Here is a 19545-nt window from a genome sequence, read left to right as displayed (position 1 = left end):
CATACTATTTTCCAGTTTTCTCAGCAGTTTTCGTCCTATTTTTCCCATTTATCCTTTTCTCTGTTGCTCTCCTTTCACCCTGTACCTCCTCAAAAGTATTTTGCTTCTGACCACTGCCTCTCCCAATCTGCCCTCCTTTCTCTCACACCCTTCCTTCTCTTATCCTCCTCCCCTCCTACTTTTCTGTAGGGTAAGATAGATTTCTGTATCCTACTGAGTGTATGTGTTATTCCCTCTTTGAGTCAATTCCAATGAAAGTAAGATTGAAACATTTGCCCACCACTACCTTCCACTGTTAAAGCTCTTTCCTGCCTCTTTTATGTGAGATAATTTACCCCATTCTATTTCTCCCTCTCCCTTTTTCACAGTGCATCCCTCTTTCTTGCCCCTTCATTTTATTTTTTTGGATATCATCCCATTCTAGTCAACTCACACCCATGTCTAATGCCTATGTATACTCTTTCTAACTGAGAAAGTTCTTAGGAGTTACAAGTATCATTTTCTCATGTAGGAATGTAAACAGTTTAACCTTTTTAAGTCCCTTATGATTTCTCTTTCCTGTTTAACTTTTTATGCTTCTCTTGAGTCTTGTATTTCAAAGTCAAATTTTCTATTCAGCTCCTGTCTTTTCATCAAGAATGATTGAAAGTCCTCTGTGTCATTGAATATACATTTTCCCCCAAAGGATTACACTCAGTTTTGCTGAGTAGGTGATTTTTGGTTGTAATCCTAGCTCCTTTACCCTCTGGAATACCATATTCCAAGCCCTCTGATCCTTTCATGTAGAAGCTGCCATATCTTGTGTTATCCCTTTGAATTATTTCTTTTTGGCCACATGCAATATTTTCTCCTTTGCCTGGGAGCTTGGAAATTTGGTTATAATATTCCTGGGAGTTTTCATTTTGGGATCTCTTTCAGGAGGTGTTCAATGGATTCTTTCCATTCCTATTTTAACCCTCTGGTTCTAGAATATTGGGGCAGTTTTCCTTGATAATTTCTTGAAATATGATGTATAGACTTTTTTTTTTTTCATCATAGCTTTCAGGTAGTCCAATAATTAAAATTATCTCTCCTCAATCTATTTTACAGATCAATTGTTTTTCTGATGCACCATTTCACATTTTCTTCTTTTTTTCCCCTTGTAATAAACTTTGTTTTATTGTTTCTTAATATCTTATGGAGTCATTAGCTGCCACTTACCCAATTCTAATTTTTAAGGAATTCTTCAGTATTTTTGTGCTTTTTTTTCTAAACCAAGCTGTTGACTCTCTCTTTTATGATTTTCTTGCATCACTCTCATTTATTTTCCTATTTTTTCCTCTACCTCTCTTATTTGATTTTTTAAACCCTTCTTTGAGCTTTTCCAGGATTTTTTTTGGGGGGGGGTTTAATGCCTGAGACCAATTCACATTTTTCTTTGAAGCCTTGGATGTAGCTGTTTGGACTTTATTTTCTTCTTTTGAGTTTGTGTTTTTATTTTCTCTGTCACCATATTAATTTTCTGTGGTCAGGTTCTTATTTTGTTGTTGTTGTTGTTTGCTCATTTTTCCAGCCTATTTCTTGACTTTTAACTTTATGTTAAAATTGGGCTCTGCTCCCAGGGTGGAGGGGGGTACTGTCCCAAGCTTCAGGTTTTTCATGCTGCTATTTTCAGAGCTAGTTCTGGGGGAGTCTGTGAGTTTTCAGTTCTTCCAATTGGGATGATCTAAGGAGAGGTGAGGCCACTGTTCTCCTGGCCTGTGCTCTTGTCTATGAGTAACCACAAGTACTCTTTTCCACCCCAGAACTAGGACCCTGCTTTCCTGTTGCTGTAAGCTCTGGTGTGCTAGTGCTCCTCCATGCCCTGGAACTGTGACCTGGAACTGCATATGGGCAATGCAACAGAGTCCTGCACCCAGTGCGAGCAAAGGTCCCTGTGTCATTTCCTTCTGACCAGCTGTCCAGCTCCCTTCCTGTCTGTGGGCTGAGAGCTCTGGCAGATACAGTCACCCCCTGAGACCTGCTGCTGGCTTGCCAGGTGTGACCTGCATTAGACTGTGCTCCATTCTCACCCCAGTGAGACAAAACTTTCCAGCCAACCTTTTAAGTTGTCTTGGGCTGGAATATTGTTTCATCCTGTCTTTTTTTTTGCTGCTGCCACTCTAGAAATCAATATGAGGTGTTATCTAAAGTTGTGTGGAGGGGGATTTGGGAATACTCAGGTGAGTCCCTGCCTTTCTCTGCCATCTTGGTTCTGCCTTTCAAAATGAATTTTTTTTGATGGAATTTGCAATCCAATTTCCCTGAGAGGCAGCCACTGGCCAGACAAGTCCTCTTTCCTCCCTGGATCTCAGTTTCCTCAAATATAAAATGAGGAGATTGAAAAAGGTGAACTCTGAGGTCCCTTTCAGCCTTAAAATTCCAACTTGAGTTCCATCCACCTTTCTGAGTTTCATTTCCCATCTGTAAAATAGGGATAATCCTAGCCCACCTCACCCAGAGTTGTCCAGAGGATCGAGGGAGAGAAGATGGACCCAGGGCTTTGCAAACCTTTGCGTGTCCTGTAAATGTCAGCTAATGTCATTGTTCTTATTTTTCCACCACTCAAGACATGGCTTTCCTCTTGCTTCTCCTGATATTTTTCAGGAAATCTAATTCTTCTATTTGGCCCCTAGGGTCACACTTTGGGCCAGGCTATCAAACCATCTCAGCTACCACCACCACCACCCCCAGACCCAAGTTCAGGAGCCACAGAAAGTGGTTCCCCAGACCGTCAACCCTGTTTCTGCCCCACCCCCCTCAGCCGCCACCCAGAGATCAATGCATATAGAGACGAGACTTGGCGGTGTCCCCTCAGTGACTGCTGAAGACCGGGAGAAGAAAGTTCTCATCACCCCAGTCCTGGGCACCAACCATGGCCCCACATCACAAGTGGGTGTGGTTTTATTTGTGGAAATGATGCCTAAGAATAGGCCTTCACCTCTGCTTGGCTTCAGCATCATAAGGGCCCCTGGGCCTTTCCATCTCTGGGGCTTGTCTTCACCATTCCAATGTGAGCTCCTGTGCATATCCTCAGTGCTTAGCATAAGACTTTGAACTTAGTAAGAAATCAAGAAACGCTGTTCCTTCTTCATTCATTTATTCAGACATTCTGGGGACATGACCTTCACTCTTCACTGCTCCTCCTGAGTGTGTAGATGGGTCCTTTGAATTTAACATAGGGCTCAGACACTTACTAGCTACGTGACCCTGGGCCCTCACTGAACCCCAATTGCCTAAAAAAAAAAAACTACATGGGGGAATTTAACATAGGGGCTAATAAGAGAGTGGGAGTGACCAGCTGCCTTGGTTGGACCTAAGAGGCAGCTCCCCTCATCCAGCCTTTTTTCCCCCTAGCATTGATGCTTAGCTCATTCCTTCCCCAGGGAATCCATAATATCCCGACTGAGGAAGCTTTATCTTTCCTTTGCTTTGAGGAAGTTATAATGATGCTCATCGATAAAGTCTCATTGCTTTGTCTGAGCCCCTAGCCAGGAAAACCTCTGGGGGTGGGGGCAGACCCTGACCCTGAGCCTCCCCTCACTTTTTTTTTGTTGTTTGTCAGGCAATTGGGGTTAAGTGACTTGCCCAGGGTCACACAGCTAGTAAGTGTCAAGTGTTTGGTATGAGGCCGGATTTGAACTCGGGTCCTTCTGACTTCAGGGCCAGTGCTCTATCCACGTGCCACCTAGCTGCCCCACCTCCCCTCGCTTTTTACTGTCCTTGTCTAGACCAAGTACATCCAGGCCACTAATGCTTTAGGTGAGTCATGGTTTTTTCTTAACACCAGTAAGCAAAGACTAGGTGAACAGCAATTTAAAAACATAAACTTCTTATTTTTGGCTAGGCAATTGGGGTTAAGTGACTTGCCCAGGGTCACACAGCTAGTGAGTGTTATGTGTCTGAGGCTGAAAACATAAACTTTTTAAAGAAAGAAAGACAAGCTTTGGGGCAGACACCTCCCCTCCCCCTCCCCCTGTACCAGTGGTGAGAGAGATAGAAACAGAGAGGGAGGGAGGGAAGAGAGAGAGACAAAAAGGAAGGGAGGAAAAGAGAAGAATAGGGGGACAGACAAAGAAACAGAGATAGGGAGGGAGAAAAAGAGGGGGAGAGAGAGAAAGAGAGGGGGAGAAAGAGAGAAACCATAAAGGAGAGAGAAGGGAGGGAGGGAGAGAGAAAGAGAAAGAAATGGGGGGAGGGGGAGGGATGGAGGGACAGAGAAAGAGAGAGGGAGGGGGAGAGAGAAAGAGAGGAGAGAGGAAGAGAGACAGGATTTCATCGTGGTTCTTAGCAAAGACAGCTGTGGTCCATGTGGAGTCTGTGGTTCAGCCCCATGATAGTAGCAGCAGGAGGAGTGGTGGCCCTGATCCCCCAGGAGACACCCTCCCGCCCCCATCTTCTGTCACATCCTCCCAAGCACACCACTCCCTCCTCGTGAGATTCCACTTCTCTCTCTTTTTTTTGGTTAGGCAATGGGTTTAAGTGACTTGCCCAGGCTCACACAGCTAGTGAGTGTTTTGTGTCTGAGGCCAGATTTGAACTCATGTCCTCCTGAGTCCAGGGCCAGTGCTCTATCCACTGCGCCGCCTAGCTGCCCCAAGATTCCACTTCTCTCTTTCCTTTCAGAGGAGAGGAGAAACAAGCCATCTTTTCACAGCTGGGCTGCTGGTTCCCAGGGGTCAGGTGTGTGTGTGCCCACTGGGGAGGGGCCATCCTGGAACCTTTACTTGATGGCTGGCGTTGCCTCCGGCGACCTGCTGCATTGCTAATGTGTCTGCTGCTATTTCATGCTAAGAAAGGTCTGCCCTTGAGTGAAGCTGGTATTTGAAAGAAGACGAGAGGGGGTGAAGGACCTCAGGCCACCCTGGATGTGCCTTCTTCTCCACTCCCTCCTCTGACAGGTCTGACCAGCTCCTCCAGGACACTCCCTCTCATCCTGCAGGCAGGCCACAGCAGACTGGGAGAAGCTACACAGGAGAGAGTGGGAGCAGGAAGAGTCAGACTCGCCTACTACAGTCTGGGACATCTTGGGCTCACTTCCAGGGCTGTGTTGTGGATGCTGATCTGAATCTCAATGTCTGTAATGCATCTCAGCTCCCAGCCCTGTCACCATAGCAACAGGCTGCAGGATGCTGGGATAGATTGACAGGAGCCTTGCAGGGACACCTGGGCAGGAGGGAATCGAGAGCCACAAATTCTGGCTTCTGGAAAGAGAGCAGAGCCCTCCAGGAGTTGTTTAGTCACTGGTGTGAGTGGGGCCATGCCATCCAAGGTCCCCTCGTTGGCAGTGACACATCCCCTTGTCAGGCCTGGCTAAAATGTTCTTGCCCTTCATCTCAGGCCTGGGGGCTCTGAGTAGCTTCTTCACTCCGGCTGAACCTCCTCCCTGATGATATTCCAATTGTCTCATGCCTCTCTGTGGGATGAAGTGGTGAACCTTCTGCCCCAAACCCTCCAGGCTCAAGCTCCTTGTCCTGGAATTTCATGACGTCTCCCGACAGTCTGGTGCCTCACAACCAGCTGGGGTCACATGGCACCTCGAATGCTTACTCTCTGTGTGACCTTAGGCACGCCTTTCACTTCCCTGAGGCGCTGCCCCTTCCTCACTTTCCTCATCTGTAAAAGGGAGCTGGATTAGATGACCTCTGAGATCTCCCATTCCAGCTCTGTGACCCTGTCCTGGAGCTCCACAATGCAGGGGAGCCTTTGATGGGAGGCCTGGAGGGTGGAGGACCAAGCTCTCCCAAGGCCTTCCTCCGTCCCCCGCCCCTGCCTCTGCTTCTCTGCCCGGCGTCGGGGGCCCTCTAGTGTCCACCCTGCCCACCCTTCCTTACCTTTCCTGCTCCCCCGTAAGCTCCCCAAGGGCAGGGAGGGCTTTCTTCTTGTTAATTGAGTCCTCAGTGTTTAGCACAGTGCCTGGCACATAGTAGGCACTTAGTGAATGTTGCTGACATTGGAGGCGGGGCCTTGCCTGTGATGTTCAGGAGTACCTGCGGGTTATCTAGGGCAGAGCATGGGAAGTGGACGGCAGGCTTCCAGGCGTGGGCCGGGCTGCCCACAGGCTGCCAGTGACTGCTCTCTTCCGAGCAGTTCTGGTGTGCCAGTGTCGTGTAGCTCCCTGGGTGGGTTAGGGTGAGTTGGTTAGGGCCATGGGGGCCCCAGGGCCCATCGAGCTCAGGCCATCATTTGACAGCACCGTTCGAGGAAGGGGGAGTGCAGGGAGCCTTTGGAAGGGGGTGTCTGGGAGTCCTTGGGTTCTATGGAGAAATCCCCCGGATCTCATCCACTCAGACTCTGGAGTGAACGGGCACTGAGGCCCCTGACCCTAGTGTGAGGTGACCGTGAGATCCCAGAGTCTGTTTGGTCCAACCCTCCTGGGGTTGTTTCTTTTAAATTAATTTTTTTTCAATTAACAAGTATTTATTTTCTCTCGCTCACTGCTCCCCCCCCCCGTGAAAAAAGGAAAACAAGCAAACCCCCCTGACCAAGGAGCTGAGTGAAGTAGAAAGTCCCTGTGCTGAGGGGAGTGCACCTCTTGGGCAGGGGGGCGACTCTTAGAGGAGGAAACTGAGGTCCAGAGAGACCCAGTGACTCAGAGGCAGGGTACAAACACAAAGCTCTTTCCACTGGATCACCCTGCCTCACACACGGCACTATGCACCCCCTGGGGGTGCCGGACAGGGTGGAAAGAAGCCCAGGGAGTCCTGGCTGCCCAGATCCCCAAAGAGACCACTGGGGGAGGAGATAACTGGGCATCAGTTATGAAAGAATGAACTGAGGAGGCTGCCAAAGCCTCCCCCCGCCCCAGCTCAGCAGCCCAGGCCTCCCCCAGTGTCCGAGGCCTCCTGGGAAGCCTATGCCTTACCCAGCACCCTTGGCCTCATCAGGGGTACCCAAGGTGTCCTTGGTGGAACCCATGGCTTCCTTGGCAGCCCAGGCCTCCCCCAGTGTCTGAGGCCTCCTCAGCGGCCAGGGCCTGATCAGTGCCACCAAGCCAACAAGGCTTTGTTAAGTGACCACTCTGTGGAAAACCCCTGGATGGTCAAAATGAACAGTCCTTTCCCTGGAGGAGATCACCTTCTAATAAGAGAATCCAAGCGTCCCCACACATTTAAGGAGGGAGAGAGCAGCTCAGCTTTAGTAGGCAAAGAAAGCCTTGAACGAGGCTAAGCCTTGTGAGAGACAGAGGTGAGGAAGGCGCACTTTCCCTGCCTGAGATACAGCCTGTGCAAAGACAGGGTGGTGGGAGATGTAGAATTGTATACTCCAAGGAGACAGCACAACTGGAACACAGTGCATGCAGTGGGCAAATGCGTAGTAGCCAGGCTGGGGGTGGGCTGAGAAATTTGCAGTTAAACTTAGAGCTACTGAAAGCTGGATGGCCAAGGGGAGCGGGAGTGGGGCAGGAAGCAGTGCTTTACGAGGACTTTGACTTGGAGAAGGAAGGGACTGGAGTCAGGAGGGTCAGGCGTGAAAGGTGAAGAGGCCCAGAGCCAGGGAGGGAGCTGGAGGGTGAAAGAAGGGGATGCACCCGGAGGGAATGGAGAGGCGCCAGGGACCTGGGCCATCTGGCACCTTTGCACATCTCTAGTTGGAGGCGCACTCAGGGTGCTTGGTGGCTTCAGCACAGGACCAGCTTCAGAAACAGGAAGGGTGGGAGTTGGCTCGTCTCCTACAAAGAACCCAAGTGGCGGGTGCTGGAGGGGACCAGCACCAAAATAGCCACAGAACCCAAACAGGTAAACATTTAACAGAAGAGAAACAGGGGTCCCCTACGGTGGGAGTTGTGGCCACCCAGGTCTGGGTGTGGTCGGACCATTGCCTAGGGATATGGGGGAGGGGGCCGGACTAAGCCTTGGGGCTACAAAGGCACCTAGGGGACAGTGCCCGTCCATCCTCAGAGAAGTAAAGCTGAGCTAGAGGGACAAAGGGAATGAGTGGGGTGGGGTAGCTTTGGAGCTGAGCCTTGAAGCAGGGGTCCCAAGGGCGGAAAGCCAGGCCACCTTTGGGACAGACCTGGCAGGGGCCTCGAGGTGGGGCAAGAGGGGTGCAGGGAACGGCAAACAGGACAGTTTGGCTGGAACGTGAAGTGCAGGAGGCCAGCGATGGGCAAGAAGCCTGTGAGCTTGCCTGGACTCAGGCTGTGACAGGCCTGAAATGCCCCACACAGGGGCTTCTGCTTGCTCCTGGACAGAGACCATCGCCATCGATGGGGGCCGAAGCTCTGCTTCTTCTGGTCTGAGAAGAGCGTGCTCACAGCCCTATTTTTCTCCTTAGCTGTAGGATTGCTCATTTTCCTCACATAGACCCTTGGGGAGAGTCCTCATTTCACAGGACAGCAGAGGCCTGAGTCACTGTAGGAGTGACCCAGCTTTAAGAAAACACAAATGCTGGGGAGGCTGAACGAGGATTAAAATCAATAGCAAAAGGGGCAGCTAGGTGGCGCAGTGGATAGAGCACTGACCCTGAAGTCAGGAGGATCTGAGTTCAAATCTTACCTCAGACCAAACACTTGACACTTACTTAGCTGTGTGACCCTGGGCAAGTCACTTAACCCCAATTGCCTAAAAAATTAAAAAAAAAAAAGAAAAGAAAACGTTTAAAGAATTGGAAATTGAGAGGATGTCCATCCATTGGGGAATGGCTGAACAAGGTGTGGTATATGAATGTGATGGAATACTATTGTGCTATAAGAAATGATGAACAGGCAGACTTCAGAAAAACCTGGAGAGACTCATATGGTCTGACGCTGAGTGGAGTGAGCAGAACCAGAGGACGTTGTACACAATAACAGCCACGTTGTGCGATGACTAATATTGATAAACTTAACCCTTCCCAGCAATACAAGGATCTGAGACATCTCCAGAGGCCTCCTGATGGAAAATGCCATCCACACCCAAAGAAAGACCTATGGAAGTTGAATTGCTGTTTTTTTTCTCTTCTGTTGAGTTTTGTTTCCTCTTTCTGATGGTTCCTCCTATTGGTTTTAATTTTTACGTACAACATCACTAATGTGAAAATGTTTAATAGGAATGTAAATGTATAGCCTATATCAGATTGTGCGCCATCTTGGGGAGGGTGGTGGGGAGGGAGGGGGAGAAAAATTTAAAACTCAAAAGCATATGGAAGTGATTATTGATAAATCGAAATAAATTAATAAAAAAATCAATAGCAAATGAGGAATAAGAGAAGTGAGAAGAAGGAATTGTGTGCGGTGTAACTCCTTGGGAACCTGTTTATCTAGAAAATGGGTGGTCCTCCATTGAACACCCCACATGGGATAAACAGGAAATCATTAGCAGGAGGCAGCGCTAGAATGAAGAGGGGTTAGGGAAGGCTTTCTGTAGAAGGTGAGATTTTAGATGGGACGTCAGGGAAGCCAGGGAGGTCAGTGTTTGGAGCAGAGGAGGAAAGCGTTCCAGGCAGGACAGCCAGAGAGAATGCCCGGAGCCCAGACATGGACACAGCCAGAAGCTTTCCCCACCCCCTCCTTTCCTGGGGGTAGGGGTCAGAGAGGGAAAGGCCAAGGACAGCCAGGGACAGAGGAGACAAGAGGGCGATCAGGATATCGGGTGTTTCATCAGCTGGGACTCCAGAAGGCCAAGGCAGCTCAGCTGATGAAAAGTCTGATGGGTTAGAAGTGGTCCACGGGATGTCAGGGCCACAGAAGCTGTGAATAGAAACATTGCAGGATGATAGGGATTGGAGTCTGTATCCCCACCACAACTTTCTGTGACCATCCTGCGTTTGGGAAGTGTGCTTTATTGTCCTCACCCCTTTGCCCCTGGGGCTGCTGTCCCAACCCCCCACTCCAGGTTCAGGGGTGACTGAGGGTGGGAGGTGGTTTCTAGTATGATAGCTCATGAGCCCCCACTGGTGGGCTGACCCCACTAGTGGTCAGCTGCTATCAGTCAGCCTGCAGTCTTAGTAAGTTTTTAGAATGAGCATTTGCTAAGTTGGTATAGAAAGAACAGTCGGTGATAATAAAAACCAACGGGACCTGCTCTCCCTCACACGCAGAGAGAGCCCAGGGCAAAGTAGGCTCAAGCAGCCCATATCATCCGCACTCCTGATGGCGGCAAGTCTTCTTCTGGGAGCTGCCCTCTCTGGGGAGGGCGTCGCTTCCTGCCTGAAACTCACTCTACTTTGTCCTTGGCTTCTGATGCTAACCCTGCCTCCAGCCACTGTGGTTCTAGAGACGCAGGGGGACAAGGGGGCACACTGACAAGTCCAGATCTCTTCCAAGCTCATGAGGCCATCCTCCAGTAAGAGGGCAGGGAAAGAGACAGAGCTCTCCTCCCTCCCCTCCCTGTGATTCCCTTCTCTCAGAGGCTTGGCTACAATTGCTTCTACAGGGGGCGCTGTAGGTCTCTCTCCTCCTGGATCCTTTCATCCCTCTAGGGTCACCGCACGCTATCTCCTGGTTCTCCTCCTCCCTCCCTGACCGCTCCTGCTCTCCCTCCTTTGCTGGATCCCCCTCCTGATCATGCCCTCTAACCACAGGCGTCCCTCGGGTTCTGTCCTGGGCCCCCTCCTCCTCTCCCTCCAGACTGCTTTCCTTGGGGATCTCCTCAGCTCCCATGGATTTAATGACCGTCTATTCAGATGATTCTCGGATTGACCTTTCCTGCCCCAGACTCTCTGCCGAGCTCCAGTCTTACCTCTCCAACTGCCTTTCAGACATCTTGAGCTGCACGTTCATTCACCAGGCTCACAACCCAGCAGACATCCTGAACTCCTCACTCTCTCTCATTCCCCTCTCCTGTAGCCAGTCTGTTCCAAGGCCTGTCGATCTCACCTTTGCAACATTTCTTGAATGTACCCCCTTCCCTCCTCTGATGCTGACCCCACCCTGGTGCCGGCCCCCACTGCCTCTGACTGTGTCCATGTCTGGGCTCCCGGCATTCTCTCTGGCTGTCCTGCCTGGAACGCTTTCCTCCTCTGCTCCAAACACTGACCTCCCTGGCTTCCCTGACATCCCATCTAAAATCTCACCTTCTACAGAAAGCCTTCCCTAACCCCTCTTCATTCTAGCGCTGCCTCCTGTTAATGATTTCCTGTTTATCCCATATGGGGTGTTCAAGGGAGGACCAGTACTTTTGGTGGGAGGGCTCCCAAGCCCCTTTCAGGGCTGCTTATCACCTTTGTGGCTCCAAGAAGCTGAAGTAAGCATGGCAGCCACACCCTGGTAAACCATCTCAGCAGATGTGGGGGTAACTGATGGATCTCAAACCTTCTGGTGAGTTGGGGGTGTCTGCCCCCAGCATGTGAAGACTTCCCCCCAGGAATGGGCGGATGAGAACACTTTGTTCCAAGGGCCATGAAGGTAGCTGAAGCAGGCGCAGTGGGGTGCTGAGAGCTTGGTCAGACATCAAGGTTGTCCTCTGCATCCTGGGCCATTGTGTCCTCCCGGCCTGTGTTCTGCCACTGGACTTTGACGACAATGGAATAGAGAGTGAGGCTGAGGACTGACTGTGTGCGGCTCTGCCTCCCCTTGATCCAATTCACGCACGAGTCAAGAATCACTGGTGATGTCACTGGTTCTCTTCCAAACAAAGGACCAACAACCTTATCCTGTCTAGAGCTTCTTTGTACATACTTTTGTTCATTTTCTCCCCTATGAGATTGTGAGCAACTTGAGGGCAGGCAGGAACTGTCCTTTTGCTTCTCTTTGTATCCCCAGTGCTTAGCACTGTGCCTGGCACATAGTAAGTGCTTAATAAATGTGTATTGACTGACTGATTTGGCTATTGTTCTAAACTGCAGTGCAGAATGGCTGGACCAGTTCACAGCTCCACTGAGGATGTATTAGCATACCTGTTTCCCCATACCTTCCCTAATATTTGTCATTTATTCTTTTGCCAATTTTGCCAAGCTGATGGGTGTGAAGTGGAACCTCAAAGTTGTTTCAATTTGCATTCCTTTAATTATTAGTAATTTGGAGCATTTTTTCATATGGCTTAAGTTTTTTCCTCCGAAAGCTGTCTATCCATATCCTTTGACCATTTATCAGTTGGGGAATGAAAGGCCTGTCTTTTTAATACTATTATTTGACAAATTTACCTAAATTAATCTATTTATTCATGCTGTACCAACTAAATTACAAAAAAATTATTTTACTAAGCTAGAAAAAATAATAACAAAATTCATTTGGAAGAACCAAAGGTCAAGAATATCAAAGGAATTAATTTTAAAAAATGAAAAAGAAGGAGGTTTAGCAGTAGCAGATCTTAAACTATATCATCCGGCAGTAATTATCAAAACTATCTGGTACTGGCTAAGAAATAGGAAGGCAGATCATTGGAATAGAGTAGACATACAATCCACAGTAGCAAATGGTTATAGGAACCTTGTGTTTGACAAATGTAAAGATCTAAGCTTTTGGGATAAGAATTTAAAAGTATTTGCCCCAGTCTGGGATAAGAACTCACTATTTGTCAAAAACTGCTGGGAAAATTGGAAAAGAGTATGACAGAAACTAGGCATAGACCAACATCTTACACCCTATACCAAAATAAAATAAAAATGGGTACACGATTTAGATATAAAGGCCAATAACTATAAGCAAACTGGTAGAGCAAGGAATAGTTTACCTGTCAGATTTATGGAGAACAGAAGAATTTATGACCAAACAGGAGATAGAGAACATTATGAAATGCAAAATGGATAATTTTGATTACATTAAATTGAAAGGATTTTGCACAAACAAAGCCAATGCAATCAAGATTAGGAGGGAAGCAGAAAACTGGGCAAGAATTTTTACAACCAGTGTTTCTAACAAGGGCCTCATTTCTAAAATATATAGAGAACGAGGTCAAATTTGTTTTTTTTTTTTTCTTTAACATGTGCACTTTTATTTGAACTGGTACAGGTAAAGCACCTCCCCTCCCCCAAGTACTGGCACCAGTCTCATAAAACTCACAGGGAGACCGTAAAGTCTTCATTCACATCTGTGTTGGGGGCAGTGAGGGAATTTAGGGGGCCATTCATTATGGTTGACAATTTAAAAAAAAGGAACAAGTATTAAGGTGGAAGACACAAAAAGTTTTTTTTAAAGGATCACATAATTTACATGTAAAGCAATATTAGTACCTTCCCCCCCTCCCCCCTCCCCATCTGGATCTGTGTTACCTAGCTCCTTTGCTCTAGCAGAGGACAGCCTTCAGGGAGGCTTGCGATTCTGTAACAATGCATGATACAATATTTGGAATGATTATTTAAAACCAAATGTACAATCAGAGTCCTGAAGACGCCTGTAGAACTTTGGGGCTGTTTGCCTCCAGCATACTTAGACTGCTCATCCCCTTCGCCGCTCCAGTGTTTAAATCCTGAGTCAAGCGCCAAATAAAACCGCAAAACCAAATAAAGCCATGCCAATCCCATCTCTTTTTTTGGGAGGGGGGGCAATTATCATGTCTCATCCTTTGACAAAAAAAAAAATAAAAAAAATAAAACAACGCACCAACAGTCCATTTAGAAGTATTTGTGGTGGACAATGGAAGGCCCAGATTCATCATACTCCTGCTTGCTGATCCACATCGGCTGGAAGGTGGAAAGACCCGCCAGGATGGAGCCTGCAATCCAGACAGAGTATTCTCGCTCAGTGGGGCAGCGATCTTGATTTTCATTGTGCCGGGCACTAGGGCCGTAATCTCCTTCTGCATCCTGTCAGCAATGCCTAGGTACATGGTGGTCCCACCAGGCAATACGGCATACAAATCCTTACGGGTGTCAACATCACACTTCATGATTGAGTTGAAGGTAGTTTCGTGGATTCCACAGGATTCCTTACCTAAGAAAGAGGGCTGGAAGAGAGCTTCTGGGCATCGGAACCTCTTGTTGCCAATGGTGATAGCCTGACCATCAGGGAGCTCATAGCTCCTTTCCAGAGAGGAGCTACATGCAGCAGTGGCCATCTCCTGCTCAAAGTCTAGGGCAACATAACACAGCTTCTCCTTGATGTCACGCACGATTTCTCTCTCAGTTGTGGTAGTGAAACTGTACCCTCTCTCGGTCAGGATCTTCATGAGATAGTCTGTCAGATCACGGCCAGTCAAATCCAGACGGAGGATGGCGTGAGGAAGGGCATAACCTTCATAGATGGGCACAGTGTGGGCCACACCATTGCCAGAGTCCATCACAATACCAGTGGTATGACCAGAGGCATGCAGGGACAGCAGAGCTGGATGGCAACATGCAGGTCTGAGGTGTTGAAGGTCTCAGACATAATCTGAGTCATCTTCTCTCTGTTGGCTTCGGGGCTCTGGGGGCTTCTGTAAGCATCACAGCGTGCTTTTCAGGGGCCACACAGAGCTCACTGTAGAAAGCATGATGCCAGATCTTCTCTATGTCATCCAAGTTGGTGACAATACCATGTTCAGTGGGGTACTTTAGGGTCAGAATACCTCTCTTGCTCTGAGCCTCATCGCCCACGCAGCTGTCTTTCTGGCCCAAACCCACCATCACACCCTGATGTCTGGGGCACCCAACAATGGAAGGGAAAACAGCCCGAGGGGCATCGTCTCCTGCAAAGCCAGCTTTGCACATTCCAGCGCCATTGTCAACAAAGAGAGCAGAAATACCATCATCCGTGGCAAACTTTGAAGTGGCCAGTTCAAATCCTTAAGAGAGAGGAGGTGGTGCAGCGCCTGGAGGCAGGGGGGAGGCAAGAGCATGCTGGGTAGAAGAGCTCACAGCTCGAACTAGGTCAAATTTATAAGAATACAAGTCATTCCCCAATTGATAAATGGTCAAAGATATGAACAGGCAATTCACAGATGAAGAAATTAAAGCCATCTATAGTTATGTGAAAAAATGCTCTAAATCACTATTGATTAGAGAAATGCAAATCAAAACAACTCTGAGGTACCACATCACACCTGTCAGAATGGCCAACATGACAAAACAGGAGAATGATAAATGTTGGAGAAGCTGTGGGAAAATTGGAACACTAATGCATTGTTGGTGGAGTTGTGAAATGATTCAACCATTTTGGAGAACAATTTGGAACTATGACCAAAGGGCTCTAAAACTGTGCATACCCTTTGACCCAGCAATAGCACTTCTAGGGCTGTATCCCAAAGAGGTCATAATAGCAGCTCTTTCTGTGGTGGCCAAGAATTGGAAATTGAGGGGATGCTCATTCATTGGAGAATGACTGAACAAGTTGTGGTATATGATTATGATGGAATACTATTGTTCCATAAGAAATAATGAGCAGGCAGATTTCAGAAAAACCTGGAAAGACTCGTATGGATTGATGCTGAGTGAAGTGAGCAGAACCAGGAGAACATCATACGCAGTAACAGCCACGTTGTGCAATGACTAACCGTGATAGACTTAGCTCTTCTCAGCAATGCAGGGATCTAAGACATCTCCAAAAGCCTCATCATGGAAAATGCTATCCACATTCAGAGAAAGAACTCTGGAATCTGAATGCAGATGGAAGCATACTATTTGCTCTTTTTTCCCCCTTCTGTTCTGTTTTGTTTCTTCTTTCTTGTGGTTCCTCCCCTTGGTTCTAATTCTTTACAACATGACTAATGTGAAAATATATTTAATATGAGTGTATATGTAGAGCCTATATCAGATTGCATGTCATCTTGGGGAGGGAGGGGGAGAAAATTTGAAACTCCAAAGCTTATGGAAGTGAATGTTGAAAACTAAAAATAAATTAATTGATTAAAAAAAAAAGAATTCAGTATTTGGTAAAAATTATTGGGAAAGCTAGAAAGCAATTTGGTAAAAATCGAGCACACACCAATATCTTACATCAGTTACCAAGATAAGGTCAAAATGAACACATGACCTAGGTATAAAGGGAGCTATTATAAGAAAATTAGAAGAACACGCAACATATTACCTATCAGACTTATGGATAGGACAATGATTTATTAATATACAAGAGATAGAAAGCATTGTGATGTACAAAATGGCTAATTTTGATTACGTTAAATAAAAAGGGTTTTGTACCAATAAAACCAATGTGGCCAAGATTAGAAGGAAAACAGAAAATTGAGAGGACATTTTAATAGACAGTTTCTCAGATAAAGGTTTCATATCTCAAATATATAAAGAACTTTGTCAAATATCTAAGAATACAAGTCATTCCCCAATCGATAAATGGTCAAAGAATATGAACAGGCAATTTTCTGATGAAGAAATCAAAACTATATATAGTCATATGAAAAAATGTTCTAAATCATTGATTAGAGAAATGCAAGTTAAAACAACCTTGCAATATCATCTTATACCTATCAGATTGGTTAAAATGATAGATGGGAAAGTGACAAATGTTGGAGGAGATGTGGAAAAATTGGGACACTAATTCATTGTTGGAGGAATTGCAACAATCTCAAATTATGCCCAAAGAGTTAGAAAACTTTGACCCAGCAATGCCACTACTAGGTGTGTTCCCCGAGGTGATCAAGGAGAAAGGAAAAGAACTTACACGTTCTCAAATATTGACAGCAGCTCTCTTTGTGGTGGCAAAGAACCAGAAATTGAGGGGATGCCCATGAATTGGGGAACGGCTAAAGGATCTGTAGTATACGATTGTGATGGAATCCTGCTGTGCTGTAAGAAAATGATGAACGTGGAAAGACTTGCAGGAAACAATGAAGAGCGAAATGAGCAGAACCAAGAGGACGTTGTAGACATAATAGCAACATTGTAGAAGAACAACTTTGAAGGACTAAGTCATTCTGAGTCTTATAAATACTCAGATCAACTCCAAAGGACCTATGAAGGAAAATGCTATCCCCCTCCAGAGAAAGAACTGATAAATAGAAGTATGCACAGTATGGTTTTATGCATACACACACACAGCAGGAAACAAAAGAAAACTCAGCACAGAAAAACAAGATAGTTTTGAAAATAATGCATAGGACTTAGAGTTTTTCAAAAAAGTAAATAGTTGGAGGCAGCTAGGTGGCACAATGGATAAAGCTTGGAGTCAGGAGGACCTGAGTTCAAATTCGACCTCAGACATATAACACTTACTAGCTGTGTGACCCTGGGCAAGTCACTTAACCCTGATTGCCTGACCCCCCCCCCAAAAAAAGTAACTGGTGAAATGGGAAGTCATGGTTTTATATTGAGTCCTCTTTCTATGTCGTGCTGTGTATACGGAAATGTTCCTTTTTTTGGTCTTTCTGTATTGAAGCTCAAAATGAACAAAAATTTTAAAAAATCATTATTTGCTGATGGTGCTGTGTGCTGGGGAAGCATGAAATACCATTCTCTGAAGGGTCTGAAGGGTCTGCGGAGTTACACGGAGGGCCGGAGCGGTCAAGCCAAAAGATGGGCGGCACCTGATGGTGCCCCTCCGGGGTCCACGCAATGGGCAGAGAGCTGGAGGAAGGCCTGGGCATGGGCGTGGGGGCCCTGAAGCTGCAGGGGATGGGCTGCTGTGAGCCCCCCCACCCCAAGATGCCGTTGGCATGCGGGCGCCCAAAGATACTGAGGTTTCAGCATTGGCCAGGCTTCTGCAAGCCGCTCTTCGTAGGCTTCGACGTTCCGGGACCTGCTGGCCGTCCATCTCTCCAGCCCTGGCGGGGTTTCCTTCCCGAGGGCTAGCTGGGCACAAGGCAAGCACGATTGCCCGAGGTTTAGGGAGGAGGGGCCCCAGCACTGCGTTATCTGACCTCCCTGCCCATGACGGCTGAGGCCGGGAATTGGAGGGCAAGGCCAGAACCTCCGAGTTCTGTGAGCCCTGGAGCCCGGCCCTTGCAGCTCAGGGTCAGGAGGCGAGGGCTAGCTGGGGCTCACAGGGAGCCGGAACCGTGGCGGAGAAGGCGCAGCAGATGGCCTTGGGTGCCCTCGGACGGTGCTGAGGCTACCAAGTTCACTGGGGAGGCTGGGAATCGTGTCCCTAACCCTAACCCCCTCAGGGGTGAGGCCACGGTAAATCTGCATGCCAGGACTGAAACCCTGGGCCCTGGTCATTTCTCCGCTGGTGCCTCCAGGAGGTTATGCTTTTGTGGGCAGCCGACAGTATTACTGCTGCCCTCTTCCCCCGTGTGATCGTTTACTGGCTGGCTTTTTTTTTTTTGTTGTTAGGCAATGGGGTTAAGTGACTTGCCCACGGTCACACATCTAGTAAGTGTCATGTATCTGAGGTCGGACTTGAACTTAGGTCCTCCTGCCTCCAGGGCCAGCGCTCTATCCACTGCGCCACCTCGCTGCCCCTTGGCTGTGTCTTAATTAAATACTTTGCTATTGGATCGGTAGCTCTAGGCCTAGGTCTAGGATGCGGGCTCAGGCGCTGCTTGCATGCTTACGCTTGGCCAAGCGCCTCCAGGCGTCCCGAGCTGGCTAGGGTTTCTGGAGCGGACTGGGGCTCTGACTACCCATGGATCACTCTTTCCCCTGGTTATTTGGGGGTGACCACTCCCTGGCAATTTGAAGTTCCCTGCGGCCAGGGGTGGCTTCGGCTTGGGCGCCCCGCAGGCACGCACGCGCGCACGCGCACACACAGCACACAGACACACAACACACACGTATACCCGTCCAGAGCATACGCACTCTCGAAAACGCGCACGCGCTACCTCTGTAGGCAGGCGCAGCTTCACCAGCGCCGACCGCGGGAGGCGGGGTGGGGGAGGGGTGTCTGGCTCTTGTGCCCCTCCCTCCTCGGGCCGCCTCAGCTACTTTGTATCGGTTAGGGAATTGAGGGAGCGTGTACGCCTGCGCACTCAGCGCCCCACGGCCCGACCCGCCGCTGCGGCCTCGCCTCCCGGTTGGGTCACGTGGGGGGAGAAGGCGGGGCTCGGGGGCCGCGCGCGCGCGCGCGCGCACACATAAGCCTCCGCTTGGGGTTGGGAAGGGGCGGGGCCTGGTCACGTGCCGTGCCGTGACGCGTCTCCCTCCAACGGCCTCGCGGGCCCCGGGGTTAGGAGGCGCGCGCCCGAGGGGCAGCGGCGGGCGGGGGCGCGCATCGGGAGCGCGCGGCGCCACGTGACGCCGTCCTCGGCCAATGGGAAGCGCGGGATTCGCGAGGGGGAAGCGCGTCCCCGAGCGGCGGCGGGAGCGACGGGAGCAAGGGAGCGGAGAGAGGGAGAGAGCGCGGCCCGAGCAGCCCCGAACCCCGAGCGAGTGAGGGAGTGAGGTCCCCCGGCCCCGGCGAGCCATGTCCGAGGAGAAGCCCAAGGTGCGAGGGGGGATGGGCGCGGGGGGGGGCGGGGCTGGCCCGGCGGGGGGGGCCCCCCCCCCCCCCCCCCCGCCCTCCCCCCCCCCTCCTCCCCCCCCCCCCCTCCCCCTCCGCCTTCTTCCTTTCCCTCCTCCTCCCCTCCCCCTCTCTTGCCCCTCCCCCTCCTCCTCCATCTTCCTCTCGGCCCTGCCCCCCTCTGGTGCTCCTCTGTCTCTCCTGGCCTTTTCTACTTCTTCCTTGCTCCCCTCCCTGATGCCTGGAGAGGGCGGGGCATGCTCACCCTGCCCCTCTTCTCTCCCTCCTCCCCTCCCTCCTCCCGCCCTCCGTCCTCCCTCCTTCCTCCCCTCCTCCCTCCTCCCCTCCTCCCTCCTCCCCTC

The 19545-nt window shown here is 49.3% G+C and overlaps 1 protein-coding gene and 1 pseudogene across 1 annotated transcript in view; one reads left to right on the top strand and one right to left on the bottom strand.

Moving 5' to 3' along the window:
• Positions 1-13491: 13491 nt before the first annotated feature.
• On the bottom strand, positions 13492-14604 carry LOC114039600 (annotated as a pseudogene).
• A 4422-nt stretch (positions 14605-19026) lies between these two features.
• The window catches only part of SUMO3 (small ubiquitin-like modifier 3), a 9039-nt gene continuing 8520 nt past the window's right edge, over positions 19027-19545 (top strand). Inside the window, exon 1 of the mRNA XM_027857453.1 lies at positions 19027-19168. Coding sequence (XP_027713254.1) covers positions 19148-19168 — 21 coding nt within the window. The 5' untranslated portion in view covers positions 19027-19147. The remainder of the gene's footprint in view (positions 19169-19545) is intronic.

The sequence above is a fragment of the Vombatus ursinus genome, unplaced genomic scaffold (genome assembly GCF_900497805.2).
Source record: "Vombatus ursinus unplaced genomic scaffold, bare-nosed wombat genome assembly UNPS02012147.1, whole genome shotgun sequence".
Classification (NCBI taxonomy): Eukaryota; Metazoa; Chordata; class Mammalia; order Diprotodontia; family Vombatidae; genus Vombatus; species Vombatus ursinus.
The sequence above is the reverse complement of the archived record's forward strand: the minus strand, read 5'-3'. Positions and strand labels throughout refer to the sequence as shown.